Below are 18,042 nucleotides of genomic sequence, written 5' to 3'. Positions count from 1 at the left end.
GTTGGGCGTTGAGGGGTTAAAGAATAGGAGATAGAGACTGCGCTCATCAAAACCGAAAAGCGGCGCGCATTTCAGGCAGGACCGTGTACACGCACCGTTTGTCAGACTATGCTGTCGGTCTGCTGAACACCCATGCGCCGGCGGGTGCGCTGCGTACACCCACGTCATGCGTACTGCAGACGCGAAGTCGCTTCGCTCGTAGGGGCCGCTCCCCGGTCGAGTATGCTTCGCCACCGGGCGGTCCGACGGTGCCACCCGAGGAAGGTGATATAATTGCTTTAAAAAAAGGAGATATCAATGCCACTATTTGAATACTTCTTCCTTAGAGAATGGCCAATCTGGCAAGCTCGAGGGAGCTGACCAGTCCAACATCAGCGTGAAACGAGGGTCGAATGAATTCAGTCATGGGAGGCGTGGCTACATAACCATTGACAAACGCTTCAAACTAGACGCAAACAATAGTGAGTGAACCTCCCTCTGTGCTATGTGCAAACCTTGGCATGGATCTTCTCGAAGAGGCCTGCACGCTTGGAGATGCCACCCCCAATCACAATGACTTGAGGTGATACCGTCAGTGTCAAGTTGACGCACAGATGACCGAGGTAGTGAGCAACAGTGTCCCAGACCGGGTCGTCGTCATCCAAGGACTGAAGTTCTTGACGGGAAAGGCAAGCGCGGGCTGCGATTGCTCCTGATGCAGCCATACCTACGAGCATTTGAGCCTAATTCGATTTCATCCAGCACAGCATCTACCTTCAGCACAAGTGCCATGAAAAGGGCATGTGCCTTGGAATCCCGTGACCACATCTGCGTCAGCGATTGGAACGCGCATGTGCCCAGCCTCGGGGTGCAACATGCCGTGTACGGCCTTGCCGTCAACGCAGACGCCGACGCCGATGCCCGTACCGACGGTAATGTAGCACAAGCTAGAGACGTCCCCGTGACCTCCGTGAGTGGCTTCAAAGAGCGCAGGCGCATTGACATCAGTCTCGAAGCTGATGGGTACACCAGGAAAGTGCTTCTTGAATGTACCGACGACATCTACAGGATGCATATAGAGACTTTATCGAGCATGCATAATCAAGTACCAGTGTTGGCCCAATAGGGCTTCGGCGTCGTTGTGATAAAGCCGTACGTGGCGCTCGCAGGGTTGAGATCCACGGGACCGAACGACGCGATACCTAGTCCCCTTATTAGATGTACGGGTGAAGCACGACCAGCGCACCAATGGCTTCAAACGATTGAGTCGCCAGCCAAGCGAACGCCTTGGCGAATGTCTCGTCTGGCGTCGTCGTGTCGATGCGCGTCCGAGCAACAATGTTGAGCGGGTTGTCGTGGGCCACGGCTAGCGCCCAAGAGGTGCCACCAAGCTCTACCTATAACGGCTGCACGTTGAGCGCAGCGGTCACCGGGCGATGCATCGTACCCCCGCGAAGCTACGCCCGGCCATCTCGTCGTCAATGCGCAAAACGGAAAATGACTTGTATCCGGATATTCCAACGTCTTAGCAGCTGCACGCGTAACCGGCAGCACAAAAGTTTGACGTTGTGCTCAGCTTTGACTGGAATAGTAGCCATGCTTGTCTGTCCTTCGTAAAGCCAACTAACGTTAGGATGAGCTGATGACGGCGCAACGACCTCAAGGACCCATGGTTTCTCTCCCATAGGATTTCTCGTACCGGTATGTACATGCCCGTTCAAAGATATGCACGTTGGGAACAGCAAATCACATTCATGGTCATCTAGCCCAAGCGCTGATGGAGCTGCGCCTTGTCATGAGCCGCAAACGCTTTGGCGAGTAAATTTGCGACAATTGTCCTGGTTTGAGCGTCGACACCCATAATCTTCATTTCACGCGAGTACGCGGGTACCGAAGAATCGCCTCGGCTTATGAGGTTCAGGCCCAAGGTTGCATACACAAGTACGTGAGGGTCCGTGAGCTTGAGATACATTTTTTCCGCCTTGGCCGACACCGTGGGGAAGCACGTGCGAAACGCCTTCTTCTTCACCTATGTGTTGCACGCGTATGAGCCAAGTCACCGCTTTGTCAGTGCCCTGCCTCATGCGGCATCGCAGTGTCGGGTGCCGACGTCCCGTGGTGCGCGTGCCGCGTTGAGGCTTCTGAAGGAGACATGCGAATAAGGTACGACCTCTCCTACACGCGTGCATGAAATACGTGTCGATGTCGGATATTTGCACCTCGACGGCGGCCTGAGTTGAGACGGATGAGGGTTGCAACCAGCCCCGTGTTGAGAGCGAATCGATCGTGCGCTCCACGTCGTCGTCAGAGGAGCAGAGATTCTCGAGCCACGCATGAAGAACAACATTCTTGACGAGTGGGCCTGTGTCTTCGGATAGCAGCCCCGCATGGACCAGTGCAAGCACGAAGCCCTCTTCGCTCGCCCAGCAAGGTTCCGGCATGGCCCTCGGAAACGTAGAATGTACGGGAGCCGTACATTGATCGCAATTCGTCCGTACGTACGTCTTTCGCATCTTGTACTTGCGCATAGGTCTTCCAAGGATCTTGAGACGTCGTCGACATGGCGTGCATTGGTGACGACGACGTTCGGGCACTGGCGTCTTCGATCTTGGCCAGCTTAGACCATGCCACATGTAGTGAGTGGCTGTCGGAAGAGAGCCTGGCTCACCACATCACATCAGTCATGTACAGGTGCGTTATGAAATCGTCGGACGTGTACGCGACTCATGTACCGTGGTAGCAATAAGGGCACGCGCGCAGTGCTCCCGGTAGCATTTGAACCCGCGTCAGCGCCAGAACCACGGATGACAGCAGTATCCCATCAATCAAGTTTGGCTCACTTTCAAGTACGTCCGTTTTTCATTCATTTTGTTAATCGCACACATCGCAGGCTGCGAGGGTTGAGCGGGAAGCACTCTTTCGACTTCATTTGACGAGTGCAAGTGAGCAAAGGTCGCATTGCGCCTCGAGGGACTCCTCAAGCGACATTTCATCCGATCTCTCTGACGACGACGATTGTACCAGCGACGAAGACGTCGCGCCGTCGCTGCCACATCTATCAACAGCAACTACAGGGACTCAAACCACCGGAGATGTGGGTCGCCAGGACGCACAAGTACAAGTCGACCGGGAGCCAACACCACCCGAGCCGCACACAACGCAATACTCGATGACGACCGCCCTACTTGGAACTCACGAGCTTCGCGTGCTTTCGGGTATGCATGTTTTCTCAAACGTCCTTTCACTACACAGGTAGATGTCGCTGGGCGAGTCCGCGTTGTCCATCGCGCGTGCAGTGAAGCAGCGGTACCTTCTAAAGTGATTGCCACTCGGGATGCCTCAGGTGAACTCTAATGCGCCATACAACAAGAGTTAAGACCTGAATTAGAGCAAATTGTTATCGAGCACCACGACCAAGGTGTCAACACAGTAACTTGTTCGAGTCCGAGTGTTGATAAGGGGACACAAATGTCGATGGAAGATATCGATCCATCGAAACCTCGACGACTTATTCCACAACCGCAAGAGGTAGGCAATGCCTTCAACAAGACCTGGACAGAAATGAACCTCAGGACTCGCCCAACTTTGAGCTGGACTTGTCGAACTTTTCCCGTTCTCATATGTAATACTAGTACAACTCTAAGCCGATTTTGATATTGGGGCGTTGAGTTTGAGGGTCGTTCGTTACGTTCTTCCAGCAACGCAACACCCGAAACCACTACCTAAACGGCGAGGGGCGAGTCGAGATGCTTGCAACACTTGTCACCGCGCTCGTGCTATTCGCGGTGGCTTTAGCCACAGCTGCGCCCGTCGATGATGCCAACAATAGGACCAAGCCCATTGACATCGGCGTCGACGTGGGTGCCTACATGTACCGATTGGCACCGTTGCCAGTTCTCGTCTACAATGCATCCGTCGACGACGCTGGGGCCGAGTTTCTTTCGCTGCGATTTACTGCTTTCAACATTCCGAGTTCCGACTACGTCGTGCTGCGCGCCCTGAACGGCTCCGTGGCACAAGCCTACTCGTACTCGATGGTCAACGTCTCGGCAGTGCCATTCTTCTCGGTCCCAATCTTTAGCAACCGCGTGCGTCTCGAAGTCTACTCAACGGGCGAGTCCAACACGTCGACTCACTGGAGCATTCGCGTCGATGCTTACCGCTACTCTGGCACTCCAGACTCACCAGAGGGAGACTGCTCTCCAACAAGTACGGCATCCCCGCCGCCTTGCAGAAACTCACCAAGAGAGCCGTTTTTCCGGGGGTCTCAGGCTGTCGCGCGGCTTTTGATCAACGATGCTGCCGGTGTGAAATGGTGCACAGGCTGGCTCGTCGGGTGCCAGAATCACGTGCTTACCAATTATCATTGCATTTCGAGTCAAGACCAAGCATCCGTGACGACGTTCGACTTCCGCGCTTATAGCCGCATGTGCGATAAGAACGCTTGCAGTACAGCCGGAGCTTGTCCGGGCACGAGTATTGTGCACGGTGGTGAGCTCGTCGCGTCGTCGCAGAGCCTTGACTATGCGCTTGTTCAGCTCAACGTCTCGATCGCCAAAGGCAACTACCTCAGGCTTCAAAACTTCACTGGCGTTGGCGGCGCGCCTATTTACATACCACAACACCCGTTTGGTCAAGGAATGCTTGTCGGAATCAAAACACCGTCGACAGGCAACGGTCAAGTACTAACAAGCTCGTATGCCAACTGCGGCATGAACAACCTCTTGGGGTACATGATTCCAACCGCGCCAGGGTCATCGGGGTCTCCAATCATTGCTTACAACAACGTTGTCGTCGGCATGCACACCTGTGGTGGTACGCATTTTGCTTTGTGCTGTGGTGCTCCAAAGATGCCTTGGTCTAGGTGCCTGTAGCAGCAGCCTCAATGGCGGGATCCCTGCGCCACTTATTGTCGCCGACTTGGTGCAACAAGAGAAGCTTCCAGCATGCGCCGTGGCTTCGACGACACCGCCAGCGAACGATCCCATTTCTGTTGCTACGTTGTTCGGAAGTTTGTTTTACCGAGCGCTTGGCGTGACGATGGACGTCTATGCATTGCAAATCGAAGCCTCCAGTCAAGTGCTGGAGCTGCGCGTGACCTCGTACCAACAAGAATTGTCGCCGCCATATGCACTGCGCGACGTACTGGGGCTTTGTGATGCATCATACTTTGACGCCGCTGTGTATCTCATTGCTCAAGATGGTGATGGGGACCTCTCCATCATTGCGTCCAACGACAACCAGTACACTGCTACGTCCGACGGCTTTGCCATGACGTCATACGATCCGTATCTCAATTTTGCCGTCAGCACCGGGACCTACGCTGTGGTCATCGGAACCTCGTCGATGACACCCCTTGATGCACTTTCTGCGGCAACTGGCGCGTTTTCATCGATTACGCCGCCACCCGTATACTCGGGCGGGACATTGCTGCAATGCGGGGCACCAAACGCAGACGTGGGAAACTACGTCCTCGATATCGCCATCACGGGCGGCAACGATTCGCTCAGCCAAGTCGCTGGTCCCAACACAAGCATCGGTAGCAGCTGTAGTGCCTTGCCGCATTCAGTACCAGCGTCGCTCACAATGTGTCCGTATCACAGCACTCTGCCGCTGTACGTGAACAGCGCCGTCTATGGCACTATGGCGACGAGCGACAATGGTACGACAGCGACAACCATCCACGTACCATTTGAGTTACTCAATGGGACGCTTCTGAGTATCGACGTGGTGTCGTACTTCGAGTGGGACAACGGCAGTCTTCTTGTCGACGGCCAATGTGATCCGGCATACGTGGACACGGTTCTGTACATCTTCCAAGACACGACTGACAACAACTTACAGCTGCTGGACAAAAGATATTTGATTCTGGCCGTTGACGACGCACCCGTCCCGGACCGCGACGCAGGTCTTGCAATCAGTAGCCGCGATCCGTATGCCAAGACATACTTGCCCAAGGGCAAGTATATTGCTGCGATTGGCCGGTATCCGCTCTCGGTGGATGATGCCCGCTTCGTCGCATTGCCGCCTCGCGCAAATTCTCAAGCAGACGAGCTTGGACCATGGATGGCAGCACGACCGTGGCTGGAAGCTACCGCTCGTATTATCTTTGCTGTCGCGATGCCCAATGCACTCGTGCCCCCAGTTTCCACTACCACCCCGCGCGACTGCTTCCACGAGTAACGTGTACAACGAAGCATTTACTTTCGAGTGCTGAACTTGGTGGTGGCAGCACTAATCTTGCGCTCGATGAGGGATACCATGGTGCTTTTCCTGCCATCAAAGGTCGAGACGGCGCTTTCTGCAGAGAAGCGTCGCCCAACCGATAAAACTCGACGTTGGGCGCTACGGGTACCGAGCGCACCTGGTCGGCCGTGCCACCAACCAGAACGTCCCCGCCAAGTGTCGTCTCGACGTGGTAGCGCCAGTCAGATACGAAAAGTCGGCCCGTTCTATCCATGTAGAGGACACACCCGAGCGACAAGCACGGCGCGTAGTTTGTAAAGAGGTTCACATTCCAGTTGCAAAGAGCCTCGAGCCAAAGCGACGCCCCATCAAGCATGACACAGGGCATCTTGCGTACACTGCAGCGTCGGAGCAAAGTCACGCCAAACGAAAGCCACTTGTCGGCAAGGTAGATATCGTACGACGTGAGGCTTCGCGCACGATGCGTTACACCAGGCGCTACAGAACTGTGTGGTGATTTGTAGCGTAGAAACGTCACAGCGAGGCACAAAGTAAGCAGAAATGCAATCGCGACGCCGCAGAAAGCGACTTGCGTCGAGTAAACGAATGAAATGACTTGATCGAGCGTCGTGTCAGCGCGCATGCCAACGTCAACGACAGACGGCGCATTGCACTGGATGAGAATGACGCCAATCAGCATCAAAACTGAGCACTCGACGATGGTCATGTGCTGGAGCACGAGCTGCCGATCGATCACGAGAAGTGCAATTTGCTTGGCAGCAATCATATACAATGTTGTGAACGGACGCATCGTCATGAGGGCGAGAACCCACGCTCTGAGATAGCTTTGCACCGAAAGACCTTGGAGCGTCAGCAGGATCGAGACAAAGCGCGGCCCGTTGCAAAAGAGAGCGAGCGCGTAGATGCAATCAAGAAAAATGGCAAGTGGCGACTCCAGCAGAAAATGCAATTGTGTGCAGATTCCTGTATATGTCGAGCGGCACACTAGAAGGCAGAGCACCCAGAGGATGAGATACGGCCAACGCACGCTCGTCTTTAGAGTGTCCGTATCAACAAGGTACACGGCGAGAGGCCCTGGTGAATACGTGCCGTCTCCGACGAGTGGACTGCTCAACACGTTCGCTGAGAGAACGCCGATCGAAGACTCTGTGGTGTTGCCAGCCCCAAGACGCAGCAGTAGGTTCTGCGAGATCACGAGATGCCTTGGACCCGAAAGCGCGATTTTGGTGAAATACATGGTTGAGGCCGTGCGGTCGTACATTCGGGCGTGCCAGCGCATATTGGAGCACGTTGCCGTCGCTGCCGGTGTTACGCACTCAACGACCCATTCTCCCAAATCGGTTGCGTTCATGACGTAAGAGGCGTACGGCGCGCTTGGTAGGATCGAAGCGTTCACCCAGCAACCTTGGTCCGCAAATCGGTTGAACGCCGCGGGGCTTCGCAGCTTCTTTAGCGACGGAAACTGGCGAAGCTGGCATTTTGTTTGAGAAGATGACGCCACAATGTCACTTGCCCCAAGACCAGACAGCCAGGATGCGTCTGGAAATACCAAATTGAAATACGTGAGGCGCTGGGGATCGGTCGAGTACGTCTTGAATACGATTTTACCAGCTTCAGCCACCTATAACGAAACACCGTGAGCTATCCATCACAATGGTGGAGTCTGCAGACAACATACCTTGGGGACAGCAGATTTTGGGAGAAGCGCGAGAATATTGTCTTCCGAGAGGAGGCCCGATGCATTCAGTCGCAACTGTGCTGCAAGGCTACTGTACGAGGCCGTTAGAAGTGTCATGTTGGCCGGAACACCCGTGAACGAAATGTACGACGTGCTAGCAACCGTAGCTGCCTGTACATCCCACCAGTCGCCGCCAAAATTGACACCACCGAGTGCAGAGGCAACATCGGGAAGCCGGCTCCAGAGTGCAGCTGTCGTCCCCCAGAAGACAGAGTACGCATTCTGACCGAGCGCCTCAATATAGAGAGGAAAGAATCCGATCTCGCCTCCGACGTCAGGTCCGAGAGTCAATCCAAAGTTGACGTTGAGTGAACCATCGGGTGTAAGCGTGTTGCCGTTGAGGTTGGCACTCGAGACGTTGAGCGATGAGAGTGATTGGAGCACAATTGAGAGGATTGTGAGCTCCTTTGGCTGCGCAAATGACAAGAGCGAGCCCATGCGCCGAAAGCCTTCGCTCACGAGCTGTACAAATGTAATCGTCAAGTACACGAGCAGAGCCAGAACAACAAAGCTGCGACGATGCAATGGTGCGGTTGAGAGCACTTTGCTCATCTCGGCAAGCATCGAGTGAGGTGAGGCATCCTTCTTGGGTCCGACAAGCATCCTGTAGAGTCAAAACTCACCGACCGACTCATGCGATCTGGACCATGGTTTCTCGGGGGTTACGACTGGAAAAAGGCGCCACCGGTTTCACAGGGTAGACCCATGGGTGGACCAATGAGGGCGACGCACTTGTCTTTTTATCCATGGGGATTTGGCAATATCTTTGTGGCGAGTAGTAGCTGGAGCAGAAGACATGTTGAGAACTTATCAACATGTCTTCTTCTACTAGTAGTAGGTACATGTACTTACCACAAAGACTGCCTGTCGGATTGCACGCGCGGTCCTGCCAATCAAATACCGTCACTTTCGACCAATCACAGACCGTGTCGCTGAATTCGAATGCTGACGCTGGAAGAAGGCGTGACGTGCCGTCCGCGATGGACGTCAGCGCCATGGAGTCTGTCGTACATCGTCGACAACGCTACAGGAATCCATTTCTGCATCGCACTCGACTTTGATGGCTCGAGCAACATTGCCCTGTCTCGATCACCCTGCCTCGAACTGCAGCTCGAGCTGGGGCCGTACGACCGAGTGCGCGTTGACGTGCGCCGCGTCGATGAGCAAGCCCGCTGCGCGATTAAGCTACGTCATGCGATTAGCAAGCTCGAAGCCAGTGACAAAAGACACGCTGTCAAGGAGCAAGAAGACAAGGCACTGGCCGCACTTCTCATGAACGTGTACGCAGCGTCGCCTGTTGATGCTAGTCAACGCCAAGGCCTGCCGTACGTCGATGCGACGTTCATGCCATCCGAAGCAAGTGTGGGCTCTGGTGGCCGAGCATTCACTTGGAAGCACGTTTCACAGCTCTACGGCCCACTGACCCCATTTACCGATCGAGACTGCGACCGTATACAGTGCCTGTCACCGGAAGCTCCGCTGACATCAACGGGGCTTGCATCGGCCCTGGCCATTTTGAGCGAACGCCAAAACATTCTTCTAAGAGCCATGAGTACGCGAGATGGTGACGATCGCTTCTCCGTGCAGCTCTATCGGCACGGCGAGCCCGTTCTTGTCGAAGTCGACGGTTTTGTTCCTTGCGTACCGGGCGGTGGCCCGGCCATTGTCAAGTGCACACATAACGCTTTGTGGCCGATCGTGCTGCAGAAAGCTTTGGCCAAGTTCTTCTCCAGCTTTAGCGCTTTGCAGGCTGCGTCCACGTCATCGGTACTGGAGGTCGTTTGCGGCCACCCCCGGTAACTTTTCCTACCCACCGAGCCAGTTTTTCTCTAAACTTTCCCGGTAGACTCGCTCTCTCGCATGAAGCCCTTTGCAACACGACAACACTTGATACGTTGCGACGTGTGCAAGCTGCGATGACAAAGCAACATCTCGTGTGCGCGAGTGTCGCTTCCGTGGATGCTGCGATCGTGTCTGTTGAGCTGTCATCTGTGAACGACCATTCGTCAAGTATTACGCTGCGGGACACCTCTCATCTCCTCGATTCGGTGTTTCCCGGAGGCCTGCGTCATGCTGCCACGCTCAGGTTGATAGTTGGGTGCAACTAATTATGACGGTAGCGATTGTCATAGGGTGCAGTTCAATGCGTTTGCCGCACGAGCTCCCACGTTGTGGTATATTCCACATGTTCCAGAAAGTGGTACGGTGTTACGGCGTCGCTTCTTCATTCCCAGCAAGACAGCCCCCGCTGCCTCGGAGGCCGTGTTCGTGCTGAGCGTTGTCGTGCCGGTCACAGCCGTCATCGCGCTGCAGTGTTTAGAGCCCCCAACGGACACCATCGGAATCGCAGTCTTGGAGGTACAAGACAATGGTCGAATTCACGAAGTTGCATCGACGTCAGCGACGCTGGATCACTCAAGTTGCAGTGTACACACCACACATACAGTATCATTCATCATTGGACGAGTTACAACGTTGTGCACGATAGATCATTGCGCAATTTTCTTCTGGGGAGTACCTCATTGCCATCAAGCCTTGGAGCCGTCGGCAGGAAGCACAGAGGGACACAGTGAGCAAGCTCGAGGGCGAGGCGGCGCTGCGGAGCTTTTCCGCATCCTGGACACGGACATGGACGACCGCCTCGGCATCGACGATTTGCGGCGCTTTCTTCACGTTCGACCTTGCTATCCTATAATTCCTTCTCGAGCGAATTGCGTAGGTCTACGAAGATGGTCTCACCTTAAGCGAAGCAGCGTTTACATCGATTGTCAACGAGTTCGAGTCCGACGCTCGCGGGCTCACGTTCCAGGGGCTATGTGAATGCTACGAGAGCTATGGCATCGGCGCGGCCGATTGCAGTCACGCCATCTTCCAGACATCGGCGCAATGTATACTGAGCCTTTATCTGTCGTGCCCAGCGCAGAACGCGACGCTCCTCCAGATTGAGTAGGCATTTGCAATACAATGTTCCGTATATGCATTTACAAGATGCTCTATATGCTGCACCGAACCTTGATGCGGATCAACGACCTTACTTGCGCACCTTCGAGTCCAAATTCATCGTCACGGGTCCATCTCCGACCTACGTCCATGCGTCATTCTACGTCGCGGGAGGAGGTGTTGGACGTACAAGTGACACTTCCATGTACGCTCCAAAGACGCCTTCTTGCACCTGCTCGGGTGCCACGTGAGCTTTCCGAACGCGCGCGACAAGGTTGTCAAAGAGCTCTTTTGCTGGCTCTGGTGCCACTATAGCAGTGCATTAGTCCATGATAGCTAGGACCGTCGAGTACTGGAGAGATGAAAGTCCGGCTTGTTGCCGTTCATGTAGCCGTGCAACGTAAACTGACTGACCATGAGAACGCCATAGTTGTTCTGAAGCACGGATGTCATCCACGCCTTTCCGTCGTCGTTGGGCCAGAGACGAGCGTTCTAACCAACGACGTAAGCGGCATGCAACGCGGTGTTTCGCACCAAGATGCGCCGGCAGCACCATTCCGCGTCGTCTTCCGTGTCGTCACGGCCGATGCCGACGAGGCATACGACACCCTTGGAGATGCTGCCCACGGTCTGCCCGTCGACCTTGACGCCACCGCTGGTCACTCGCTGGATCACGAGCTTCATGAATACTGAAGCTGCTCTTGGCGCCCTAGCTTATCCGGACGATTACGACTATCCGGACCGTACGGCTACAGGCACTTTCCACGAAAGATCGGTTGGCATTGCGCGACGCGACTGTGTCATCAGCTCAACGACAGGAAAGCACGCGCGATTGCAAGTGTTCACAGCTGAAGTGGCCACCTTTGGAAATGCTGTCAAGCAACGCACACATAAGCAGTACTAGGCATAAGAAGAGCAACAAACTTAACTATCAACTGCGGGTGGCGGTGGCGGTGAAACCATCGGTGTCGCAGACGTCATTGGCGCAACTTTTTGCTGTTTCTTTGGACGTCCAGGCTTCCTATAAGCGACAGTAGTGTGAGATCATCGGCACGTATGTATCCTCGTTGGTCGCACGGCTTGGGCGCTAGGCGCGCGCCAGATAAATACGCATCAGGGTCTTCACCCATACGCTTGAGGTGGTGCTGCAGCGTCTGGAAGGATCGCTCGAGCTCATACTGCATGTCCTTGATGATCCCGTGCTTGATCATGCTCGCGCGGTTGGCGTTGATCATGTATCCTGTCTCGGTATACAGTGTCTCGATGATCTCACGACCCGTGATTTTGGATACATCGGGCGACTGTTTACAGAGCTCCGAGTTGGCGAATATCACTTGCAGCTATCCACGTCACATAGATGAGCATGCAAAACGGTAGCCCGGGCACCTCGTCGGTCGAGTACGTTGTCAGCCGCGTGTCCTTCTTCTCGTGCACGTGCATCGCGTGGTTGTGTTCCAGTGCGCACTTGACGCGAATGCCAAAGTTGCTTTGATTCACGCTCACGAGGAACGGGCACCCAGCCTTGCTGGTGCAAACCCAGAGCCGGCGCCGCCCGCCCTTCTTCGACTTGTCAATGCCAACTTGGAAGCCGCACACCTTAGCCAATTGCCGCACCTTGATTTTTGCCTACTCTCGCGATAAACCACGGAAATCAATTCAGCGCGCGTACGTCGTCGAAGGAGGCCACCATGACGTACCGCCGATCGGCCGGGTCGCGGTTTACGAGCCCGAGGTCAGCAGCATGCGGCAAGAAGGCCTCAACGCGCGGAATTGACGCCATGAGTCCGTCAACAGACGTAACTGCCGCTGAAGAAGCCCCATCCAGAGGCGGTTCATCGTCCATGGAGGCTTGCAGAGCCTGAACCGACTCGGGCAGCGCCTCGACGGGGCCAGGCACGAGGCTTGGCGACGTCGTCTTGCGCATTTCGAGCGCCATGTGCAAAGGGAGCATCTTGTCCTTGGGAAGATGATCGTAGGGTCCCTGGTAGAGGTAGGCCGCCATCGGCCGAAGGGCGGCTGCTCGATCACTGGCGACCTCGTCTGCGGGTTCGGCAGCGGGGTGTGCTCGGGATGCCATCCTGAATTATATGCCAAGCTCCGGGACTGCTCCGGCATTTCCGACTACAGCAATCGAGTTTAGTAGGGTACCTAAAATCTCAAAAATAATATTATCGGGATTCTTGGTACACTACTAAATTCAATAAACCCCGACCAAGCCTTGTGAATAAAAATTTGATTACTTTAGTTGTACTTATTTAATTAAAAAGACTGAAATAGTCGATATATCCTGTTTAGTCGAAAAGATCTCGAGCCCGATGGCGACCTTGAAGCAGCGGCTCGACGCCCTGGCGACGGAGGAGAACGTGACGATGTCGACAATAGCCTTCCTCCTTGGGTGCTCGGAAGGGTACTTGGCGTCGTGGCTCGAAGCAACGCCTGCCGAAGACGACTGCCTTGCGCAACGGGTCGCGCATATGCTGCGGGCGAACGGTGTCATTCGGCTTCTCGAGGCCCAACCACGTGAGAATGAGCTGCGCGCCCTAGCTCCGACAGCGCTTCTCCTGCGCACAGCAACGCCTCAACTTCCACCGCAGCAGCTCGCAATGCTGCGAGCAACCGAGAGGTCACTCCCAAGGGTTCTCAACTGCGTTCAAGTGCACTCGGGGATGGACCCCTTGTCACGATACTTGCGTCATTGCCATCGACGAGCAGCGTCTTCGTTCGCTACGCCAAAGAGCCACGAACGCGTCGCGTCGCGCTACTCGATGGGGTCCCTTGTACCGATTCGCCTCACGCTCTTTTCCAAACACGGGCGATTTCAAGACGCCTTTCTGTGGGACGCTGAGCAGCGCGACTTGTCGCCAGCCAAGTTTGCCGCGGTGCTCGCAACCGAAATGCAGCTCGATGTAAACAGCGAAGTACCTCCGATGCTACATGCGTGCACTGCTTATATCATTGCAGCAGGCCATCTCAAGATCGATCACAACACAGCTCCTGCAGCACGCACCCTCGCTTGTGCCTATGAGCCGCAACCTCGAGCTTCTTTCCCGATAGCTGTCGACATTGAAATTGGCGGTCTCCGCGTAAGTGCTGTATCCCTCTCCGTGAGGTAACACGCCACGAAGGTTCAAGACGCGTTCGAGTGGGACATCGCGGCAGACGAGAACGACGCAACGGCATTTGCGAGCCAGGTATTCGGGATCCCTCATGACCGCACTACACAACAACTTAGACTTGCAAAGACATGGGTCTTCCCGCAGCTTTTCAGGGTGCTATCGCGCACACGATCTTGGAGCAAGTACTGTTCCAACGAAGCCTCGTATTCGGAGAGGCCGTGCGAAACGGCGGCTCCTGGTATTCGGGCCTCCTACCAATTGACGTCGACACCTCCATTCCGCAGCCCCCTTCTTCAATCCATCTTCAATCGCCCAAGCGCCGGCCAGAGGTATCACAAATGCGCTACTTTTCTTGTATGTAAACAGGTTTGACTAGGCACAGGTTTCGGGGCTCGATATCTTTTCGCAGCACCGCCGTAGCCACCAGAAGCGTGATCGCAGATGCTCCGCAAAGCAAATGCAAGCAGCGTGGAGAGCACTTTCCGCCACGGTGCCATTCTGATTTAGCACCATGTAGTTTCGTCACGCTGGTTTAGGAACGGGCTCGTTTTGAGGCACTAGCGGTGCGTCAGATGCAAAACAATCGTCGTGCCCACAAGCGCCAGCGCCGTGACGTGCGCATTGGGCGCTGGGAGGAGCTCGAAGTTTGGCGCAAGGGACTGTCGGTACCGGTTGGACGTCAAGTGTCGTCATCCGAGGCGCGAGCGCTCCTTCTCGATGTCATACTGTCTCTGTGTGTCAAAGGTTTGGCTCACGTGGAACCGCAGGACTACATCACGGCACGCAATCGCGTCGATGCTGCTCTTATGACAGCAGCAACAACGACGGACGTAAAGAATCGAGGTACAACATCTAGTTAGTTTTCCGTGTACACGATGATGCCAGTAATGTCTTCGACTTCTTCGGTCAAAAGCTCGACAAGTTCTTGCTGCTTCTCACGCGTGTTAAACCACTTCTTGAGGCGCGAGTCGTACTCGAAGCGCTTTGGGCCGCTCACGGGCGACGACCACCAGATCTGGCGGTTGGGACCTTGCTTGTTGAGCACCCACGTGCCATCTTCACCGAGGTTGATGGTCAAAACGCCTTGCTACAAGTAGAAAGTGTTAGACCGTCGTCGCTCTACTCGATCAAGGATTGCTAACCGAGAGCGTAATGTCGGCGTCAGGCAGAATCGCTTCGATGCCATCCATCATCTCGAGGATGTCGTTCAGCACGACGTCACTGAGCTTCATGAACTCCGACTCGGTCATGCTCGGCACGGCCGCCTCCGTGCTAAAGGCCATGGTCCGCGAGGCAATAAATGCGCGCGTCGAAGGCTTCATTGCGGGCTTGAGTTGCGGCAGCGCGCAGCCAGACGCGCGAGCTACGTGGCGATGCGCCAAGCGGACGATGGAGCGCACGCCAGCCATTTTCCAAATATGTCGCGCGATCTGTGGGCTCGGTTATCCGGATATCTAGGCCACGGGACACGCTTTCCGGACGAATGCAGCGGACAGCTCGAAGCAAGCCTTGACATGTGAGAGCATCACAAACCATGCAGAACATTGACACAAACTCTACATAAACTCGACATTAGGCTACCAGGTGACACCAGTGTATGCTGGCAGCGTTGCGTCACACTTGAGCTATGCTTCAATTTGCTTATGTAGTCCTCGTAGTAAGCTTGTTAGTTGATAATGCATGGAGCACCCAGTGTGCGTTTGGGAGTTGATACAAAGTAGTACCGTGTTTTCAATGCATTCTACTCGACTGTGTATAGATAATTCGGGAGCTTGAAGCGGGCGCCCGTGTAGTTGCCCGTAATGTCACCAAACTGATCACCGAGACACCCGATGATCTTGTACTCTTTTTGGAGCTTTGCGCGCGCTCGCTGCTTGAAGTTGGCCGTCGACATGAGGTGCTCATTAGGTTGGCGCAAAACCAATCTACGCGATATAAAACGATGTTAATCGACAGGCATTGCCCAGCCAAGCAGCGCACATATCTTCGCGATAGCCAGCAAGAAACAGCGCTCGTAGTGTCGCATCTCGGGTCCGCTCCGGTCGCTCCGACACGAAAACCACCTAGAAAACACATACCAATCCAGCACCATCATGGCCTCAAAAGTACTTCAACGCCCTTCCACTTCAAGTAGGCGTAGAACCGGAGGACCATAGGATTTGCTGGTGGTGAGCCGTGCACGAGGTACTGGAATTGGGTCATAGGAATCGCCTCAAACTTGGTCGACTTCATATAGCCGTAGCTCACGAGCGCCGTGTCGTCAATGTCGAGCACAAAGGCTACGAGCTTGCTCCAAAATATGTCGTTCTCTGCAGGTGACTACCGCAATGCATCTCAAACGGTAGAGTTTCCAGCAAATGGACGGCGCGGCTGAGGATGACACCGCAGTCACGTTCGTAGAGGGACGAGCTGGCATTCGCAGCTGCTTCGTAGTAGCTCAGGACAAAGTCGCGGGGCATGCAGAGCTTGGCGAGGTTGGTGCTCCTGGGCGCCTACGCGGCCATTTTTCACAACCTCGAACTCAATGCTCAAAACCGCACAAGTGACGCTGCCCGTGCGAGCGTGGAAACCACGGGTTTGGACAAGAGCGATAACTGTAAAGGAGCAGCTTCGAGAGCATCGAGACGGGCAATCAAGTCAGCAGAAAATGCGCCAAAAAAGTCATACCTTCCACGTCACTTGAAGGTGGAACGTACAAGCAATGTTCTTACCGGCTGGGCACTGTCCGGAGTGCCTCAACACCGACAAAGGTGTCGGGGATATCCACAATGTCCATGCTATACGGCGGTCCGTCAAACGTTGCCCGCGGCTTGCTGCGCTCTGTGGCACTGGTTGCTTGCCGCTGTACCTCTCGGTTCTCTTCGAGCTCTCTACATTCTAAAGCTTGAAGTTGAATACTCCACGGAAAAGTAGATACCGCAGAAGGGCTCCGTGAATCGGGTTGTGGGCGAGGCCAGCGATTATCGAGGCCACGGACGCGGCCGATTTGTTCAGCTTGGCCTCGGCGCGAGCCTTAAGCAAATAGGCTTCGTGAGCGCCGTGAAAGCGCTCAAGCATCGCGTTCGCCGTAGCTCGCGCGACCTTGTAGAGCAAAAACGAGCACTCTAGCTATCGGAGATGCATGAGACTGCCGTTTTACCTTGCGTATCGGGTAGACCTTGTACTTGTGAACGTACGCTTGGTACACAATGGTGTCGTGGCCAGCGTCGTCTTCGTCAATGATCTGCGTAAACAAGCGGATCGCGAGGCGCGACCGCTCCATCTCTTGTGCGCGGAGGGCATCGGCAAAGAGCGTCTCGAGTCGATCCGCTGTCGTCGGCAGAGGTTTCGGCATCTTAAATTTAGGCACACCACTAGTGTTTTTCCTCGCAGTGTTGTTGTGATGGAGTACACGCAGAGCTCGGTGCACCTCGTCGCGCAACCTCTTTTGATCCTCATGTCCTCGCGATTTGGTGCTGTAGTACGAAGGCAACGCGAGCTTCGGGCGGCTCAACGGCCACGGCGTCTACACGTTTCCGGACGGTGTGCAATTCGGCAACCATAAAGTGGTGTCTTGGCCCACGGCGCTCCGTAGGCTCTCGGTACGAAGGCGACTTCCAGAATGGCCAGTTCCACGGCCGAGGCACGCTCTTCTTTCCCCAAGGCCGCTACGACGGCACGTGGAAGGACGGCAAGGTGCGCTCGATGTTTCCAGATCTCTATCGCCCAAGACCGTGATAGAAAGTGGACGGCACCTTCACGTTTTCGGACGGCCTCGAGTACGCGACGCCGTGGAATTACAGCACCGAAGGCGATCGCCGGTACCACTGCGAAAAGGTCGCGCACGCGACGGCCCCGCATGCCAACGGCTACGGCATCAAACCTCCTGGAGAAACTGCGTATTGCACCGAGGGCGTCCAGAAGATGCTGCCGTGCGGCTATTACGATGCTGGCAACGGCTTTTACGACGAATTTACCAACACGATCGTGCCCGCGTCGCTCGACCCGGGTGACGCGCGCGATGCGACGGAAGACGAGGTAGAGTGGATCAAGACAAAGGCGGCCAAAGGCTTTGCCAAGTAA

General features: G+C 55.0%; 10 protein-coding genes across 10 annotated transcripts; 2 read left to right on the top strand and 8 right to left on the bottom strand.

Annotated features, from left to right (window-relative positions):
• Nucleotides 1-254: 254 nt before the first annotated feature.
• SPRG_00495 (hypothetical protein) lies at nt 255-1,476 on the bottom strand. Its single transcript, XM_012338589.1, has 6 exons — nt 1,427-1,476; nt 1,226-1,376; nt 1,089-1,181; nt 754-1,041; nt 495-706; nt 255-445 (listed from the first exon to the last, which is right to left on the bottom strand). Exons 1-6 carry the CDS (start codon nt 1,448-1,450, stop codon nt 323-325), a joined length of 891 nt encoding a protein of 296 aa, XP_012193979.1. The 5' UTR covers nt 1,451-1,476; the 3' UTR covers nt 255-322.
• A 265-nt stretch (nt 1,477-1,741) lies between these two features.
• Nucleotides 1,742-2,420, bottom strand: SPRG_18852 (hypothetical protein; the record flags this gene model as incomplete). Its single annotated transcript, XM_012338678.1, has 3 exons — nt 1,742-2,008; nt 2,059-2,154; nt 2,199-2,420. The coding sequence occupies 3 exons, from the start codon at nt 2,418-2,420 to the stop codon at nt 1,742-1,744; spliced, it is 585 nt and encodes a 194-aa protein (XP_012194068.1).
• A 119-nt stretch (nt 2,421-2,539) lies between these two features.
• SPRG_18851 (hypothetical protein) lies at nt 2,540-3,605 on the top strand (the record flags this gene model as incomplete). The annotated part of the gene is made up of 6 exons (XM_012338677.1): nt 2,540-2,670; nt 2,720-2,825; nt 2,870-3,194; nt 3,236-3,322; nt 3,368-3,507; nt 3,552-3,605. 6 exons carry the CDS (start codon nt 2,540-2,542, stop codon nt 3,603-3,605), a joined length of 843 nt encoding a protein of 280 aa, XP_012194067.1.
• A 4,030-nt stretch (nt 3,606-7,635) lies between these two features.
• Nucleotides 7,636-7,929, bottom strand: SPRG_18850 (hypothetical protein; the record flags this gene model as incomplete). Its single annotated transcript, XM_012338676.1, has 2 exons — nt 7,636-7,807; nt 7,865-7,929. 2 exons carry the CDS (start codon nt 7,927-7,929, stop codon nt 7,636-7,638), a joined length of 237 nt encoding a protein of 78 aa, XP_012194066.1.
• A 262-nt stretch (nt 7,930-8,191) lies between these two features.
• On the bottom strand, nt 8,192-8,527 carry SPRG_18849 (hypothetical protein; the record flags this gene model as incomplete). Its single annotated transcript, XM_012338675.1, has 1 exon — nt 8,192-8,527. A coding segment is annotated over one exon (336 nt), but the record flags the coding sequence as incomplete, so codon positions are not given.
• Nucleotides 8,528-10,838: 2,311 nt separating this feature from the next.
• On the bottom strand, nt 10,839-11,577 carry SPRG_00494 (D-tyrosyl-tRNA(Tyr) deacylase). The gene is made up of 4 exons (XM_012338588.1): nt 11,399-11,577; nt 11,218-11,356; nt 11,055-11,173; nt 10,839-11,006 (listed from the first exon to the last, which is right to left on the bottom strand). The coding sequence occupies exons 1-4, from the start codon at nt 11,546-11,548 to the stop codon at nt 10,956-10,958; spliced, it is 459 nt and encodes a 152-aa protein (XP_012193978.1). The 5' UTR covers nt 11,549-11,577; the 3' UTR covers nt 10,839-10,955.
• Nucleotides 11,578-11,788: 211 nt separating this feature from the next.
• On the bottom strand, nt 11,789-12,707 carry SPRG_18848 (hypothetical protein; the record flags this gene model as incomplete). Its single annotated transcript, XM_012338674.1, has 4 exons — nt 11,789-11,885; nt 11,942-12,204; nt 12,251-12,490; nt 12,534-12,707. The coding sequence occupies 4 exons, from the start codon at nt 12,705-12,707 to the stop codon at nt 11,789-11,791; spliced, it is 774 nt and encodes a 257-aa protein (XP_012194064.1).
• A 2,111-nt stretch (nt 12,708-14,818) lies between these two features.
• Nucleotides 14,819-15,395, bottom strand: SPRG_00493 (hypothetical protein). Its single transcript, XM_012338587.1, has 2 exons — nt 15,123-15,395; nt 14,819-15,067 (listed from the first exon to the last, which is right to left on the bottom strand). The coding sequence occupies exons 1-2, from the start codon at nt 15,387-15,389 to the stop codon at nt 14,837-14,839; spliced, it is 498 nt and encodes a 165-aa protein (XP_012193977.1). The 5' UTR covers nt 15,390-15,395; the 3' UTR covers nt 14,819-14,836.
• Nucleotides 15,396-15,721: 326 nt separating this feature from the next.
• On the bottom strand, nt 15,722-17,314 carry SPRG_18847 (hypothetical protein; the record flags this gene model as incomplete). The annotated part of the gene is made up of 8 exons (XM_012338673.1): nt 15,722-15,905; nt 15,961-16,043; nt 16,090-16,259; nt 16,304-16,472; nt 16,521-16,647; nt 16,692-16,850; nt 16,898-17,088; nt 17,138-17,314. 8 exons carry the CDS (start codon nt 17,312-17,314, stop codon nt 15,722-15,724), a joined length of 1,260 nt encoding a protein of 419 aa, XP_012194063.1.
• A 48-nt stretch (nt 17,315-17,362) lies between these two features.
• On the top strand, nt 17,363-18,042 carry SPRG_18846 (hypothetical protein; the record flags this gene model as incomplete). Its single annotated transcript, XM_012338672.1, has 4 exons — nt 17,363-17,383; nt 17,442-17,502; nt 17,555-17,655; nt 17,701-18,042. 4 exons carry the CDS (start codon nt 17,363-17,365, stop codon nt 18,040-18,042), a joined length of 525 nt encoding a protein of 174 aa, XP_012194062.1.

This window comes from Saprolegnia parasitica, assembly GCF_000151545.1.
Source record: "Saprolegnia parasitica CBS 223.65 unplaced genomic scaffold supercont2.1, whole genome shotgun sequence".
Lineage (NCBI taxonomy): Eukaryota > Oomycota > Saprolegniomycetes > Saprolegniales > Saprolegniaceae > Saprolegnia > Saprolegnia parasitica.
This window is presented reverse-complemented; position numbering and strand designations above follow the sequence as displayed.

Bases quoted from the DNA above. Each gene is read 5' to 3' on its own strand.
- SPRG_00493 (XM_012338587.1), bottom strand. From the start codon at position 15,389: ATGGCTGGCGTGCGCTCCATCGTCCGCTTGGCGCATCGCCACGTAGCT. The intron at 15,068-15,122 runs GTTAGCAATCCT...TTCTACTTGTAG, and splicing joins ACGCCGACATTACGCTCTCG to CAAGGCGTTTTGACCATCAA.
- SPRG_00494 (XM_012338588.1), bottom strand. From the start codon at position 11,548: ATGAAGCTCGTGATCCAGCGAGTGACCAGCGGTGGCGTCAAGGTCGAC. The intron at 11,357-11,398 runs GTGCGAAACACC...GTCGTTGGTTAG, and splicing joins GGTGCTGCCGGCGCATCTTG to AACGCTCGTCTCTGGCCCAA. The intron at 11,007-11,054 runs GTACGTCCAACA...GCATGGACGTAG, and splicing joins CGTACATGGAAGTGTCACTT to GTCGGAGATGGACCCGTGAC.
- SPRG_00495 (XM_012338589.1), bottom strand. From the start codon at position 1,450: ATGGCCGGGCGTAGCTTCGCGGGG. The intron at 1,182-1,225 runs GTGCGCTGGTCG...TAAGGGGACTAG, and splicing joins TCAATCGTTTGAAGCCATTG to GTATCGCGTCGTTCGGTCCC. The intron at 707-753 runs GTAGATGCTGTG...AAATGCTCGTAG, and splicing joins TCATGGCACTTGTGCTGAAG to GTATGGCTGCATCAGGAGCA.